This window comes from Muscardinus avellanarius (assembly GCF_963383645.1).
Source record: "Muscardinus avellanarius genome assembly, chromosome: 16".
Classification (NCBI taxonomy): Eukaryota; Metazoa; Chordata; class Mammalia; order Rodentia; family Gliridae; genus Muscardinus; species Muscardinus avellanarius.
Genome location: NC_137802.1, coordinates 33577893 through 33592214, shown reverse-complemented (window position 1 = coordinate 33592214; position 14322 = coordinate 33577893). Strand labels below are relative to the sequence as shown.

The window sequence follows — 14322 nt, the reverse complement described above, 5'->3', positions numbered from 1 at the left end:
ACTGGGATTACAGGCATGTAACACCATGCCTGGCTCTGTCTCATTCCTTTCCCCTCCCTCCCTCCCTTCCTTGAAAAAATTCTTTATTATAAAATTCACAGAGGCTGGGCGTGGTGGCGCACGCCTGTAGTCCCAGCATTCGGGAAGCTGAGACCTGAGGATCGCAGTTTGCAGACAGCCTCAGATACTTAGTGAGGCCCTCTGCAACCCAGTGAGACCCCGTTTCAAAATAAAGAATAAAAAATAGGGCAGGGGGTGTAGCTCGGAGGTCGAATGCCCCTGGGTTCCATCCCCTGACCTGCAAAAAAAAAAAGTGTGTGTATATGTATTTATAAACAGTCTCTCTCTCTCTCTCTCTCTCTCTCTCTCTCTCTCTCTCTCTCTCTCTCCCACACACACAAAGCTGGGTGCATACCTGTGAACCCAGATACTCTGTAGACACAGGCAGGAGGATCGCATGTTTGAGGCCAGCCTGGACAACTTAGCAAGAACCCGTCTCAAAATAAAAAAATTTAAAGAGATGGGGCTGTAATTAGCAGTAGAGTGCCCTGGGTTCAATCCCTGCTACTGAAAACAACAACAAAAACTCAAAAAACAGCCCCACACAAATGTGAGCACACTAGCGGCACTCTCCTGTGCCTCCCTCCCTTCTTCAAAACAGGTCCAAAGAATTTTAATTTCAAAACATTTATGTTCCCATCAATTTTTTTTCTGAATTTTTGCTGCCTTCAGGGGTAGTACTGTTGCTAAGTACCTGAAGGTCCTGTGTGCTGGGTACTGGCTGTCACACTGCTGGGACTACAGATGGACAACTGAGGCTCGTGAGTGGCCGAACCCAGACCCGAGCCCAGGTCCCCCGGCCGCGTGTCACGCCTGCCCTTGCTCTGTGTTTCCCGCTTGCAGCCAGCGGGACGCACGCAGACGCTCCCGGGGTGGCAGAGCCCACGGTCTTGTCACTTTAAGGGCTACGTGGCGCTCCATCATGCGGAAGGATTGTTTTGTTTGGTCACTCCCACATTGTTGGGCACAGGAAAGGAGTCTGATTTCTCGCTATGATGAATGCAACCGTCCTGAGTATTTTGTTCAGACGGCTTGTCTCCATCCCCACGAGCGTTCCACGCGCAGGCTCAGGGCTGGCGCCGTGGCTGCAGCTCCGCTGGGGCTAGACACAGGTCAGGATCTGTTATTTTGACCCCAAAGCCTGACCAGGGCAGGGATGGATGGCGGCCACTCTGGTGGCTGATTTCGATTCACTTCCAGTCAGAAGAGGTTACAGTGACCCCTCTGGGGGCCGGCACGTTGATGCTAGCAATTCTGTGTGCACGCGTGGGGCAAAGCCAGGTTTCGCTTCCCTGATACATGGCACGGCTTGTCTTAACAGAGCCACCACTGCAACCACATATACTGAGAGCTGAAACCACCGGCAGGATAATCTGCTTCAAGTGTTAGCAAGGCACTTTTTTTTTTTTTTTTTTTTTTTTTTGCAGTACTGGGGTTTGAACCCAAGGGCATTTGACCTCTGAGCTACACCCCCAGCCCTATTTTTTATTCTTTGAAACAGGGTCTCACTGAGTTGCAAAGGACCTCACTAAGTAGCTGAGGCTGTCCTCAAACCATGATCCTCCTGTCTCAGCCTCCTGAATGCTGGGATTACAAGTGTGCACCACCATGCCTGGCTCCAGCCCTATTTTTTATTCTTTATTTTGAAACAGGGTCTCTCTAAGTTGCAGACAGCCTCACTAAGTAGCTGAGGCTGGCTGGCTGTAAACCTGCAACACTCCTGTTTCAGCCTCCCCAAGTGCTGGGATTACAAGTGTGTGCCACCACACCTGGCTGCGTTTTCTTTTTCTTTAGTACTAGAGATTGAACCTAGGTTTGCTCTACCTCTGAGCTATACCCCCAGACCTTTTTTTTTTTTTTAACTTTGAAACAGGGTCTTGCTGGGTTGCTGAGAGTCTTGATGCATTGCGGAGGCTGGCCTCAAGCCTACAATCCTCCTCCCAAGTACTGGAGTCACAGGCATGTACCACCATGCCTGGCTCAAATATTACCAAGAAATTTAAGGTGAGCCAAATGACCAATGCTATTAGCAGAACCTCTAATACATTCCCCGACACAGTGACATGTTTAGAGATTAAACATGGTTAAATGGTATAACCCGGAAGTTCAGTCTTTAGCTCTACCTGTCTGGTGTGAAGTGTTTGCTTGATGAACAAAGCAGGTGATTTGAGAAAAGGAATTAACTACAGGAAGGGACCTTTGCTTCTGCTCCAGTGGAAGGGAGGTTTGTGGTTCAGGTGGTGGATGGAGCAGGGAATTCACTCCAGGGGTGTGAGGCTCTGGGATAGGCAGAGAGGGAGGTGGTCGGCATTGGTCACTGTGGAGGGACAAGGAAGAGGCAGGTCCTCCTGATCCAGGGGGAATTAAAGGCACGGAGCAGGATTGGATTCCTGTGGAGTTCCAAGCATCTGAGCCACGCTGCCTCCTGGTTTTGCAAAGCATGGATATTAATAAGGGTGATTAGTAATCATGACGTGTGAATAATAAGGGGGTGGTTAATTGTCCTGGTTATGATGAACAGCAGTCACTGAGAGAGGGTGGGGGAGTTGGAACCTCAGCACACACACACACACACACACACATGCGCGCACACACACACACACCCTTGCTCACAAATGCACTGTTCCTGTCGTTGCTTAGGGGACTGCAAAACAAGCAAGCTAGAAGAGGAACAGGATTTTTTTTTTTAAATAAAGCTTAATAAAGAAGAATCTGAGGCTGGGAACGCAGCTCAGTGGTAGAGCTCTTGCCTAGTATGTGCAAGGAAGACTCTGGGTTCAATACTCAGCTATGCCAAAAAAAAAAAAAAAAAGGCAGAAGTCAGGCGTGGTGGTGCACACCTGTAATCCCAGGAGTTGGGTGGCCGAGACTGGAAGATCGCAGGTTAGAGGCCAGCCTCAGCAATTTAATGAGGCCCTGTTTCCAAATAAAATAAATAAAATAGAGCTGGGGGTGTAGCTCAGAGGCAGAAAACCTCTGGGTTCAATATTTCAGTGTCCTGGGTGGGGGGCAGATTTTTAAACGTCAATTATTGTTTCCTTTGTGTGCATATGTGTGTGTTACTGGGATGACCAGGGTCATTCTAACTCTGAGCTACACCACCAGCCCTTTCTAGTTTTTATTTGGAAACAGAGTCTCACTATGTTGCTGAGGCTGGCCTCAAACCTGGGATCCTCCTGTCTCAGCTTCTCAAGTACTGGGATTACAGGTGTGTGACACCACATCTGGATATTAGTTTTTTTTTTTTTTTGAGTACTGGGGATTGAATCGAGGAGTGCTCTACTGAGCTAAACCCCCGCCCTTTTATTTTTTGAGACAGAGTTTCACTGAGTTGTTCAGGCTGGCTTCAAACTCATGACCGCCTCTGGAGTGGCGGGTATGACAGGCACACGCCACTGTGCCCAGCACTTTTATTAGTCTTTGTATGCAGGTTTAATCCATTCATTTATTCACCCACTCACTAAACGGGAATTATTCATTATCTACTTCATGACCAGCCAGCCCACCTGCCAGCTGCCACCACAGGCACAGTCCTTCACCTTTCTGTCTCAAAGTCCTCATCTGTAAACTGGGGCTACGATCACGGCACCTACTGCCAAGTGTGGGTGTGGGAATGCCGTGAAGGAGCGAATGTGAAGTGCTGGCTACAATTCCAGCCCCGTACACAGTAAGTGCTCGATAACCTTCAGCGATCATCATCACCGCCATCGCTGCGGGCCTCCAGCCAGGCGCTGTGGAGAAAGAGCCGCCCCAGACACAGTCCTGCTCTCAGGGAGAGCAGACTCCACCGCCCTCAGGACCCGCACAGAAGGGGTTCGCAGGCGAGCCCTCTACCCGTGCCCCTGCCCAGCGCAGGTCTGGTCAGCGTGCGGCTCCGTCCAGTCCTTCAAAGCTGGGCCGGCCCCCTCCCCGCACACCCCGCTCCGCTCCAGCACGCAGCCTGCTTGGAGAGGTGACGAAAAATTAAAATTAAAGCTAAATTAAAACGAAGATTCCCATTTCCTCTCCCCATCACACTTTCCACCTTAATTTTATCGCATCTTCCTTCTCGTTTTATTGACTTTTAGAAGCATTGCCACAAGATTTAGTGTGGAGCAGGAGGGGAGGCAATAAATGTGTTCCTCTGTCTCCAATTAATTCTGCCAGGGTGGGGGCAGGTGGAGAAGAAGGGGCGGGGGGCGGGTGAGGCCCCAGGAGGGGTACTCCAAGACCCCAGAGGTGGGAGACGTACCCCGAGGTGGGGTGATGGTGCCGTTTGGCTTTTGTCCCCTCCCTGGGCCAGTTTTCCAGTGATGGGGAGAAAGAGAAGCAGTCCCAACAGCTAATCAGGCCAGAAAAACAGAAAATAGAATTTACACTGTCTCTGTTCTAGCTATAAAAACAACTCCAGAACTCTCCCCTCCCCCAGTGCCACCCCTGATTCCTGGGACAAAGATTCCCCGCCCCCCAAACAGATCTTTATTTAATTTTATTTTATTTTATGCTCTGCTGGTGCAAGGCGTTTTCCCTCCTCCCCACCTCCCTCTCGTCTTTCTTCCTCTATTTACTTTTTGTTGCCCCCTCCAATCTCTCATATCATTTTCACCCACCCACGGCGACGCTGCATGTTTGTAATTTTCTTCTGACCCTAATGGCTTTGCTTTCCCCTCAGTATTTAAGCGGAACAAGACAGAGGTAAGTGGCAAATAAACAGCGTTTCCTATTTACGCTGCCAATTCTGGTTGACGGTGGAGAGGCTGCCTTGAAATGAATTCTGCCGCTGTCTGGTGCAGAGGAACGTTTGCGGGTGGCAGGCAGCTCCCACCATCTATTAAAGCCCCTTCCCTGTTTTTCCCTGGGGTCTCCCGGGAGAAGTGGGCGTGGAGGGCTGGTGTCCAAAGTGTCTTTTTTTTTTTTTTTCCCTAAATAGGCCCCTCTTCTTGGCCTAGGCCTTTCATCTCTATAGACCAGCCCCGGTTTCCCAGGTGTGTTCCCTTGACCAGCAGCAGAGAACTTGTTAGAAATTAACATTCTCCAGCCACCTAGATCTAAAATCAGGAACACCGGGGACAGGATTCACCAATCTGTGTTTAAAGAAACCAAAAAGCTTAGCCGGGCGTGGTGGAGCACGCTTGTAATCCCAGCATTCGGGAGGCTGAGACCTGGAGGATCGCGGTTCGCAGACAGCCTCAGCTACTTAGTGAGGCCCTCTGCAACTCATTGAGACCTGGTTTCAAAATAAAGAATAAAATATAGGGCAGGGGGTGTAGCTCGGAGGTCAAATGCCCTTGGGTTCCATCCCCAGACCCGCCAAAAAAAAAAAAAAGCTATTGATTAATAATTTACTATAAAACTCACCCATTTAAAGCATCCTATCCCATGATTTGTAGTGAATGTATTAAGTTCTGAAACCATCACACAACCCAGTTACAAAACATTTCACTCATCCCCAAAAGTTCCCTGGCGCCCATTTAGAGTGAATCCCCTCCCAACCTCCAGCTCTAGGCAACCAATCACTAATCAATTTAGATTTGCCTTTTCTGGATTACCTTTTGAATCTAGCTTCTTTAGCTTAGCATAATGTTTTGTTTCATTTTATTAACAGCTTTACTGAGATATAATTCACACACCCTGCAATTTACCCACGAAAAATGTACAATTCAAGCCGAGTGTGGTAGCCCATGTTTGTAACCCCAGAGGTTGGGAGGCTGACAGGAAGATTTCAGGATCTCAGCCAGTCTCAGCTACTTAGTGACGCCCTCTGCAACTTAGTGAGATTCTGTTTAAAAATAAAAATCAAAAAGTAGGGCTAGGAGTATAGCTCAGATGTAGAATGCTTCTGGGTTCAATCCCCAGTAACATAAAAGATAAGAAAAAAATCTGCAATTCAGTGGGGCATGGTAACATATGCTTGTAATTCCAATACTTGAGAGGCTGAGACAGGAGGATCACATGTTCTCGGTCAGCCTCAATAATTTAGTGAGGTTCTCTGCAACTTAGTGAGATCTGGTTTCAAAATAAAAAATAAAATAGGGATGGGGGTATAGCTCAGAGGTGGAATGGCCCTGGGTTCAACCCCCAGCATAAACCAATCAATTAATAAATAAAATAAAATGCACAATTCAGCTAAGCATGGTGTTCAAGTTCCAGGATCACCAAATACATACATAAATAAATAAATAAATAAAATGCACAATTGAGAGCCGGGCATGGTGGTGCACGCTTGTAAACCCAGCATTTAGGAGGCTGAGACAGGAGAATCGTGGTTATTGGATAGCCTCGGCTACTTAGTGAGGTTCTTTGCAACTCATTGAGACCCTATTTAAAAATAAACAATCAAAAATAGAGTTGGGGATGTAGCTCAGAGGTAGGATTCCATCCTCAGTACTGAAAAAACAAAAAGCACAAATGAGCCAGGCATGGCCGTGCATGCTTGGAATCCCAGTACTTGGGAGGCTGAGACAGAAGGATTGCAGGTTTGAGGATAGTCTAAGCATCTTAGTGAGACCCTCAGGAAATTAGTGAGATCCTGATTCAAAATATATGGGCTGGGGTTGTAACTCAGAGGTAGAATGTCCATGTGTTCAATCTCTAGTATCCTCCCAAAATATATCATTCAGAGCCAGGTATGGTAGCACAAGCCTGTAATCCAGGTACTCAGAAGGCTGAGACAGGAGGATCACAGGTTCAAGGACAGCCTCAGCAAGTAGTGAGACTCCTAAGAAGACCATCTTTCAAAAATAAAAGTAAAATAGGGGTGGGGATGTAGCTCAGAGGTAGAATGGCTCTGGGTTCCATCCCCAGTACCACACACACACAATGTATAACTCAGTGGCTTTTAGTTTATTTATAGAGTTGTATGACCAGAATTGCAATTTTAGAATAATTTTATTAGCTACAAAATAAGTCCTGTACCCAAAACCTGTTATCTCTAGATTCCCTTATCCTTCCAACTCTAGGCAACCACTCTTCTACTTTAAAGATTTGCCTATCTGCTGGGCGTGGTGGCGCACGCTTGTAATCCCTGCGCTTGGGAGGCAGAGACAGGAGGATCGCGCAGGTTCGAAGCCAGCCGTGCTGGCTTAGGAGACCATGTTTCCAAATAAAAATATAAAAATAGGTCTGGGAGTGTAGCCCGGAGGTAGAAGGGTTTCCAGGAACCCCCCACAAAAAAATTTGCCTAATTGGGGCATTTCTATAAATAAAATCTCACACTATGTGGTCTTTTGTGCATGGCTTCTTCTTTTTTTTTTTTTTGCGGGTCTGGGGATGGAACCCAGGGACATTCGACCTCTGAGCTACAGCCCCTGCCCTATTTTTTAATCTTTTTATTTTGAAACCAGGTCTCACTGAGTTGCAGAGGGCCTCACTAAGTGGCTGAGGCTGTCCGCCAACCCTGATCCTCCGGTCTCAGCCTCCCGAATGCTGGGATTACAAGCGTGCCCACCACGCCCGGCTTTGTGCCTGGCCTCTTTACTTAGCGTACTTTCACGGTTCATCCCTGACATAACAATGTATTTGTAGTTGAGTCCTTTGTATTGCTGAATAATATTCCCTTGTATGGATTTGCTGCATTTGTTTGCACATTTGTCATCTGCACGTTTGTGGTGTTCACGCTTTTTGGCTGTCATGAGTAATGCTGCCAAGAAAAATGTGTCTAAGAGCCAGACCTAGTGGCGCACGCTCGTAATCCCAGCTTTGGGGAGGCTGAGACAGGAGGATCGCGGTTCGCGGACAGCCTCAGCTACTTAGTGAGGCCCTCTGCAACTCAGTGAGACCTGTTTTAAAAGTAAAGAATAAAAAATAGGGCAGGGGGTGTAGCTTGGGGGTAGCATGCCCTGGGTTCCACCCCTAGTACTGAAAAAAAAAGACTAAAAAATAGGATTGGGAGTATGGCTCAGAGGTATAACGCGCCTGGGTTCCATCCTCAGTACTGGGGGGAAAAAAAGTGTGTCTCAGTTGCAGCATGAACATTAGAAATCCATTCTTTGCCAGCATGGTTGCACATGCTTTTAATCACTTTATCTGAGAGGCGGAGACAGGAGAATCGAAGGTTTGAGGCCAGCCTCAGCAACTTAGTGAGAATTTGTTTCAAAATAAAAAATAAAACAGAACTGAGAGTGTTGCCCAGAGGTAGAATGCCCCCCCACACCGTCTCAATTCCCAGGTCTACAAACAAAACAAAACAAGGACAAAATGAGTATTTTAATCTGATCAGGATAAATTTGAGAACTCCTCTCCAGGCCTCTTCCCCATTTCCCTTCTAGATCTTTCCTTGGCTCAGGACCTCCCCCACCTCACATGGAAGTGGGTCCTCTGTTGACCTCAAGTCCCTCCCTCCTGTCACCTGCCCCTCTTCCCAGACCTGCCTCCCCTCCCTGGAGCCCGGGCCCACCTCCATCCCGCCAGGAGCCAGGAGCGCAGCAGGGGCCAGGGGCAGGGGACAGAAATCCACAAAAATAGCCGGTGCAGAGTCGGGCGTGGTGGGCACGCTTGTAATCCTAGCATTGGGGAGGCTGAGACCATAGGGTCGCGGTTCAAGGACAGCCTCAGCTACTTAGTGGGGGCCTCCAAAACTTAGTGAGGCCCTGCTTCAAAATAAAAGAATAGAGCCGGGCGTGGTGGCGCACGCTGTAACCCCAGCATTCGGGAGGCTGAGACCTGGAGGATCGCGGTTCGCAGACAGCCTCAGCTACTTAGTGAGGCCCTCTGCAACTCAGTGAGACCTGGTTTCAAAATAAAGAATAAAAAATAGGGCAAGGGGGTGTAGCTCGGAGGTCAAATGCCCTTGGGTTCCATCCCCAGACCCGCAAAAATAAATAAATGAATAAATAATAAATAAATATAAAAAATAAAAGAATAGATCTGGGCGTGGCGGCGTACGCTTGTAATCCCTGCGCTTGGGAGGCGGAGAGAGTAGGATCACACAGGTTCGAAGCCAGCCTCAGCTACTTAGTGAGACCCTGCTTCCAAATAAAATATAAAATAGGTCTGGTAATACTGCCCGGAGGTAGAAAAGCCCCTGGGTTCTACCCCCAGTACCACCTAAATAAATAAATAAATAAATAAAGTAAATGAATAAAAACAAAACAATAAAAATAGGACAGGGGGTGTAGATCGGAGGGCGAATGCCCTTGGGTTCCATCCCCAGATCCGCAAAAAAAAAAAAAAAAAAAAAAGAAAAAGAAAAAAGAAAAAGAAAAAGAAAAAGAAAAAGAAAATGCAGGCCACGTCGCAGCTTGGGGTCTGTATAAACTCTGCCCCCTCGTCCAGGGCGCCCTGTTCGGTGCCAGACCGTCTCCCCGAAAGCGAGGGGTCCCGGGCCGCCCGGCCTCCTCCTCGCGCTCGCAGCCGCGCTAAACACCTCATTAGCGTGTTTGTTTTTATTGGACGCACAATAACCGTGATGGGCGCGGGGGCGCTAATTGCATCATGAATATTCATAGCGCGGCTCTCGGCAGGAGCGCGGGGCTGGGCCGGGATCGGGGTCGCAGCTCCTGCCCGCCTCCCGCCTCCCCCAAGCCCGCACCCAGTGCAGACTTCCCTCCCAGGCCGCTCCTGACATGGTTTTTGGTATTGGGGATTGAACCCAATGGGATTCTATCTCCAGGCCACATACACTAACTAGGTTGCTGAGTCTTGGGGTGTTGCTGAGGCTGGTCTTGAACCTGCAATCCTCCTGTCTCAGCCTCCCAAGTACTGGGATTACAGGTGTGCGCCACCACGCTGGGGTCCTGTCTTTTCGTTTCCTTTCCTTTCCCTCACCTCCTCAAAGCGTTTTGAGCGGGATTTGGGAATCTGGCGTCCCGACAGCAATCCTCCTGCGCTCCCCGCTACCCTTTTGCTGGCCTAGGTCCTCTTTCTCGGTGGTCTTTGTCCCTTTTTCTTGGTCTCCTCACCGGTGCTCTCGGCCTGGGGAAAGTTACACAAACTCCTCGTGGGGCCAGCGGGCTTGGGCGCCCATAAAGAGAAGCGTGTGCCTTGTGAATTAAGAGATATAGTCACTTGTGGAATGACTTTATTTTATAGCGACTTCCTCCCCGACTGAGTGATGTTGCATGCATTGGTTGTATTTATAACTTAATAGCTTTTCTCAATTTTATTATACTTTTTATGATACTTGTGGCTTTATGGGACTTCATAATTTTTCTCAGATTCATTAAATTCAGCTGAGGGTGGAGCTAAGGACAGATCGGGTACCCGATCATCCAGGTTTTTGGAGGTGAAGCAGGTGGGGGCCCAGCAGGCTCGGATCCGGCTGACGAGCCTGAGTTTCCTCATCTGGGGCCTGCAATGCCCGGCTCCTGCCTGAGAGATTCCTGGCTGTTTCTGGGTAGAGGCTGGTCCAGAGCCATCCTGCTCTAGATCATGGGCTGAATCTGATCTAGACTTGCTGTGGGTCCCCCTCCCTGCATTTCTTTCTCTCCCTCTCTCTGGTACTTGAGATTGGACCCAGGGGCACTCTACCTCCGAGCTACACCCCGGCCCATCTTTATTTGTTACTTTGAAACAGGCCCTTGGTAAGGTTGTGAGGCTGGCCTCAAACCCGCGACCTTCCTGTCTCAGCCTCCCAGGTACTGGGATTACAAATGCGCACCACCCTACCCAGCCTCTCTCTCATTCTCTGCAGCACCAGTTCCCAGAACCAGAAACGCCTCCAGATTTTCCAGTCCAACCGCCTCACTTTAGAGATGGGAAACGAAGGCTCAGAGACAGGGTTACAGGATCCCGGGCAGCAGACCCGCTTCTCTTCGCATCCGGTCCAAACCTCTTTCTCCCTCTTTCCATTGACTTCCAGCAACAATTTCCTCTTCGGAAGCTTTGTCCTCACTTTCCCCCCGGCTCTCAGAGGAGAGAATCATCCTAATAGTTAACATTTCTAGCGCGCACGTAGTATGTCCTTTAAGATGCCCTCAACAAGCCGACAAGTATGCCGAGCACGGCTGCTGGTGCTCACCTCCATCGCACAGGTGAAGCGACGGAGGTGTGGAGGTGCAGCCGTGGCGCGCTGGGTGGGAAGACTCCAGACCCCTGCACTTGGCAGCGTCTAGTGCTCAAAGCCCAGCCGGTCCTTTGCAAACGCTCCTGATGGGCGCTCTCTCTCTCCCTCTGGAAGTTCGTTTTTGTCGGAGGAGGTGAGTAGGAAGAACTAGTCCAGAGGCTAAGTAAGCAGAGCAGGGCCTCTTGCTTCCAGAGCTGAGGGAGAGGGTGGGCGGGCAGAGGGAGAGGCGGGTCGCCTCGGGGTCTCTAGCATCCAGGACAGTGGCACTTTGAGTCCTAGCCCTGTTGCCCAGAGCCTTGCTGGGACCTGCACGCCTCTTGTAATTTTAAGGCTTCAATATTTTTATTTATTTAATTATTTTTGGTACTGGGGATTGAACCAGGTGCATTCTGCCTCTGGGTTTTACTCTTGGACCTATTTTTTATTTTTATTTATTTACTTATTTATTTTTGTGGTGCTGGGGATTGGACCCAGGGGTATTTTTACCTTCGAGTTACATCCCAGCCCTATTTTCTTTTATTTATTTATTTATTTATTTATTTATTTATTTATTTATTGTGGTATTGAGGATGGAACCAAGGGGCATTCTACCTCTGAGCTAAATCTTTAGCCCTGTTTTATTCTTTTTTTTAATTGGCAATACTGGGGATTGAACCCGGGGGCATTCTACCTCTGAGCTACACCCCAGACCTATTTTTTACTTTTTTTTTTTTTTTTTTTTTATTCTTTTGGTACTGGGGATGAACCCAGAGGCATTCTATCTCCAAGTCACACTCCCAGAATGATTTTTTTTTTTTTAATTTCTTATTTGGAGACAGGGACTCAGTAGGCTGCTGAGAGCCTTGCAAAGTTTCAGAGGATGGCTTTGAACCTGTGATCCTCCTGTTTCAGCCTCCCAAGTACTGGGGTTACAAGCATGCACCACAATCCTGGCTTATTTATTTTCAAACAGGGACTCACTAAGTTGCAGAGGGCCTCACTAAATGGCTGAGAACCTGCGATCCTCCTGTCTCAGCCTCTCAAGTAGTAGGATTACAAGCGTGCACTGCCATGCCTGGCTTATTTTTTATTTTGAAACAGGATCTCACCAGGTTGCTGAGTCTCACTAAATTGCAAAGGCTGTCCTGGAACTTGCAATCCTCCTGCCTCCCAAGTACTGGGATTACAGGTGTTTACCATGTCCAGCTTCATCTTTCTTTCTTTCTTTCTTTCTTTCTTTCTTTCTTTCTTTCTTTCTTTCTTTCTTTCTTTCTTTTTCTTTTTTGTACTGGAGATTAAACCCAGGGGCATTCATCTTTGGGCTACACCCCTAGTCCTGTTTTATTTTTATTTTTAAGTAGGGTCTCAATAGGCTGCTAAGTCTCACTACTTGCTGAGGCTGTCCTCAAACCTGTGCTGCTCCTGTCTCAGCAATCCAAGTACTGGGTTACAAGTATGCACCACCATGCCTGGCTTTCAGTACCTTTAAAAATAAACAGCCTTGTAAGGTGGTGCGTACCCACAGTCCTAGCTACTTAGGAGGCTGAGACAGAAGGAAACTTAAAGCCCAAGAGATGGGGGACAGTTGGAGCAAAATAGCAAGACATTGTTTTAAAAGGAGGTCGTGCAGGCACATGCCTATAATCCCAGTGTGCGGGAGGCTGACACAGGGTTGTAGGTTCACCGCCAACCTTAGCAATTTAGCGAGGCTCTCATCAACTTAGTGAGAACTTGTTTCCAGATAAAAAAAATAAATAAGGCTGAGGATGTAGCTCAGAGGTAGAATGTCCCTGGGTTCAATCCTCAGCACCACCCCAAACAAGCAAGCAAACAAAACAACAACAACAACAACAACAACAACAACAACAACAGAAAGAAAAAGGGAGAAGAATGCTAAACAGGGTTACAAAAAGTATCATGTGATTGCCATTCTACAGGTTAACACTTTTAACTCACAGAACCAGGCCCAGGCTTAGCAAATGAGCCCTGGGGGATGAGATCCAGAGAGCAGGCCTTCTCGGCAGTCGTGGCCCCTCCGCAGCCAGCGGTGGGTGCAGTGCTGGGCGCAGCAGGGGCTCCCTGGGCTTTGCTGCACTCAGGAGTGACTGAGGGTCTCCGGGTAGTGGGGCCTGTGTGTCCAGGGTAGACCTTGAGGGAAGATGCCTTCTTTCAACCCCGTTGGAGCATCCTGGTGGTTGTCAACAAACCCCATCTGGGTATCATAACAAAAGAATCATTTTGGTCTTTGCTGGCTGTGAGGCCACCAGTCCCGGTCCTGCCCGGCTGCCTCCCACCCAGCCCTTCTCAGGGAGTCCTGGGTTCACCTTGCCCACGCCATAAACCCCTGGCCCTGTAGGCCCCGTCGGAATCAGAGCTGTGTCTGCAGGACCCTGGAGTCCTCGCCGGGGGCGGGGCAGGGGGGGTGGTCTTCTGATCCCCAACCATGCCTACGGTGCTAGGGGACCAACAGAGGCTCTGTCTTGGTGATGTCTCTGTGTTTATGGTTTTCTCCCCCAGAACTATAGCAACAAGTAGAATTAAAATTCCTTTCAAGTGTTTCTGGATTTAGTGTAGTTTTGGGTCATTAGGCATTTCCTCAATCTCTGGATATTAGACTCACAATCACTCTGTGCCTGTGAGTACACGTGGCTAGCAGGGTGCCCAGTAATTTTTAGAGTCTAAAAAAAGTTTTTTTTTTTTTTTTTTTTTTTTTTTTTTTTTTAATCTGGACAGCTGGATGCTCCAGCTTAGAAAATGCTATCTTAGCCAGGTGTGGTTCTTGGGAGGCTAAGACAGGAGGATCACAGGTTCGAGGCCAGCCTCGGTGACTTAGCATGGCCCTCAGCAACTGATGGGTCATGACCTGTCAGCCTAGCCACTCTCACGGCATGGTGATGGTGTGGCTTGTATGTGCACAGAAAGTATGTTCAGGCCGGGCGTGGTGCACACGCTTGCATCCCAGCATTCGGGAGGCTGAGACTTGGAGGATCGCGGTTCGCGGACAGCCTCAGCTACTTAGTGAGGCCCTCTGCAACTCAGTGAGACCCGGTTTCAAAATAAAAGAATAAAAAAAATAGGGCAGGGGGTGTAGCTCGGAGGTAGAATGTCCCTGGGTTCCATCCCCAGACCCATTAAAAAAAAAAAAAAAGAAAGTATGTTCAGTACTGATGCGCGGCCAGTGATAGCTCCTCGAGGGCAGTGGTGGAAGGGGTCCCTGGGTTCGAATCCTTGCTCCCCCTGTGAGTTACAGCATCATCTTCAGCCAAATCATGGCCTCTTATTTATTTATTTATTTATTTTTT

The 14322-nt window shown here is 48.5% G+C and overlaps 1 protein-coding gene across 1 annotated transcript in view; it reads left to right on the top strand.

The window, feature by feature from the left end:
- MRM1 (mitochondrial rRNA methyltransferase 1) overlaps nt 1–9399 on the top strand; it is a gene marked incomplete at both ends in the record, with an annotated part of 50836 nt that extends 41437 nt beyond the window's left edge. Inside the window, 3 exons of the mRNA XM_080714025.1 lie at nt 3750–3881; nt 4712–4734; nt 9313–9399. Of these exons, the coding sequence (XP_080570151.1) occupies nt 3750–3881; nt 4712–4734; nt 9313–9399 (242 nt within the window). The remainder of the gene's footprint in view (nt 1–3749; nt 3882–4711; nt 4735–9312) is intronic.
- Nucleotides 9400–14322: the final 4923 nt, after the last annotated feature.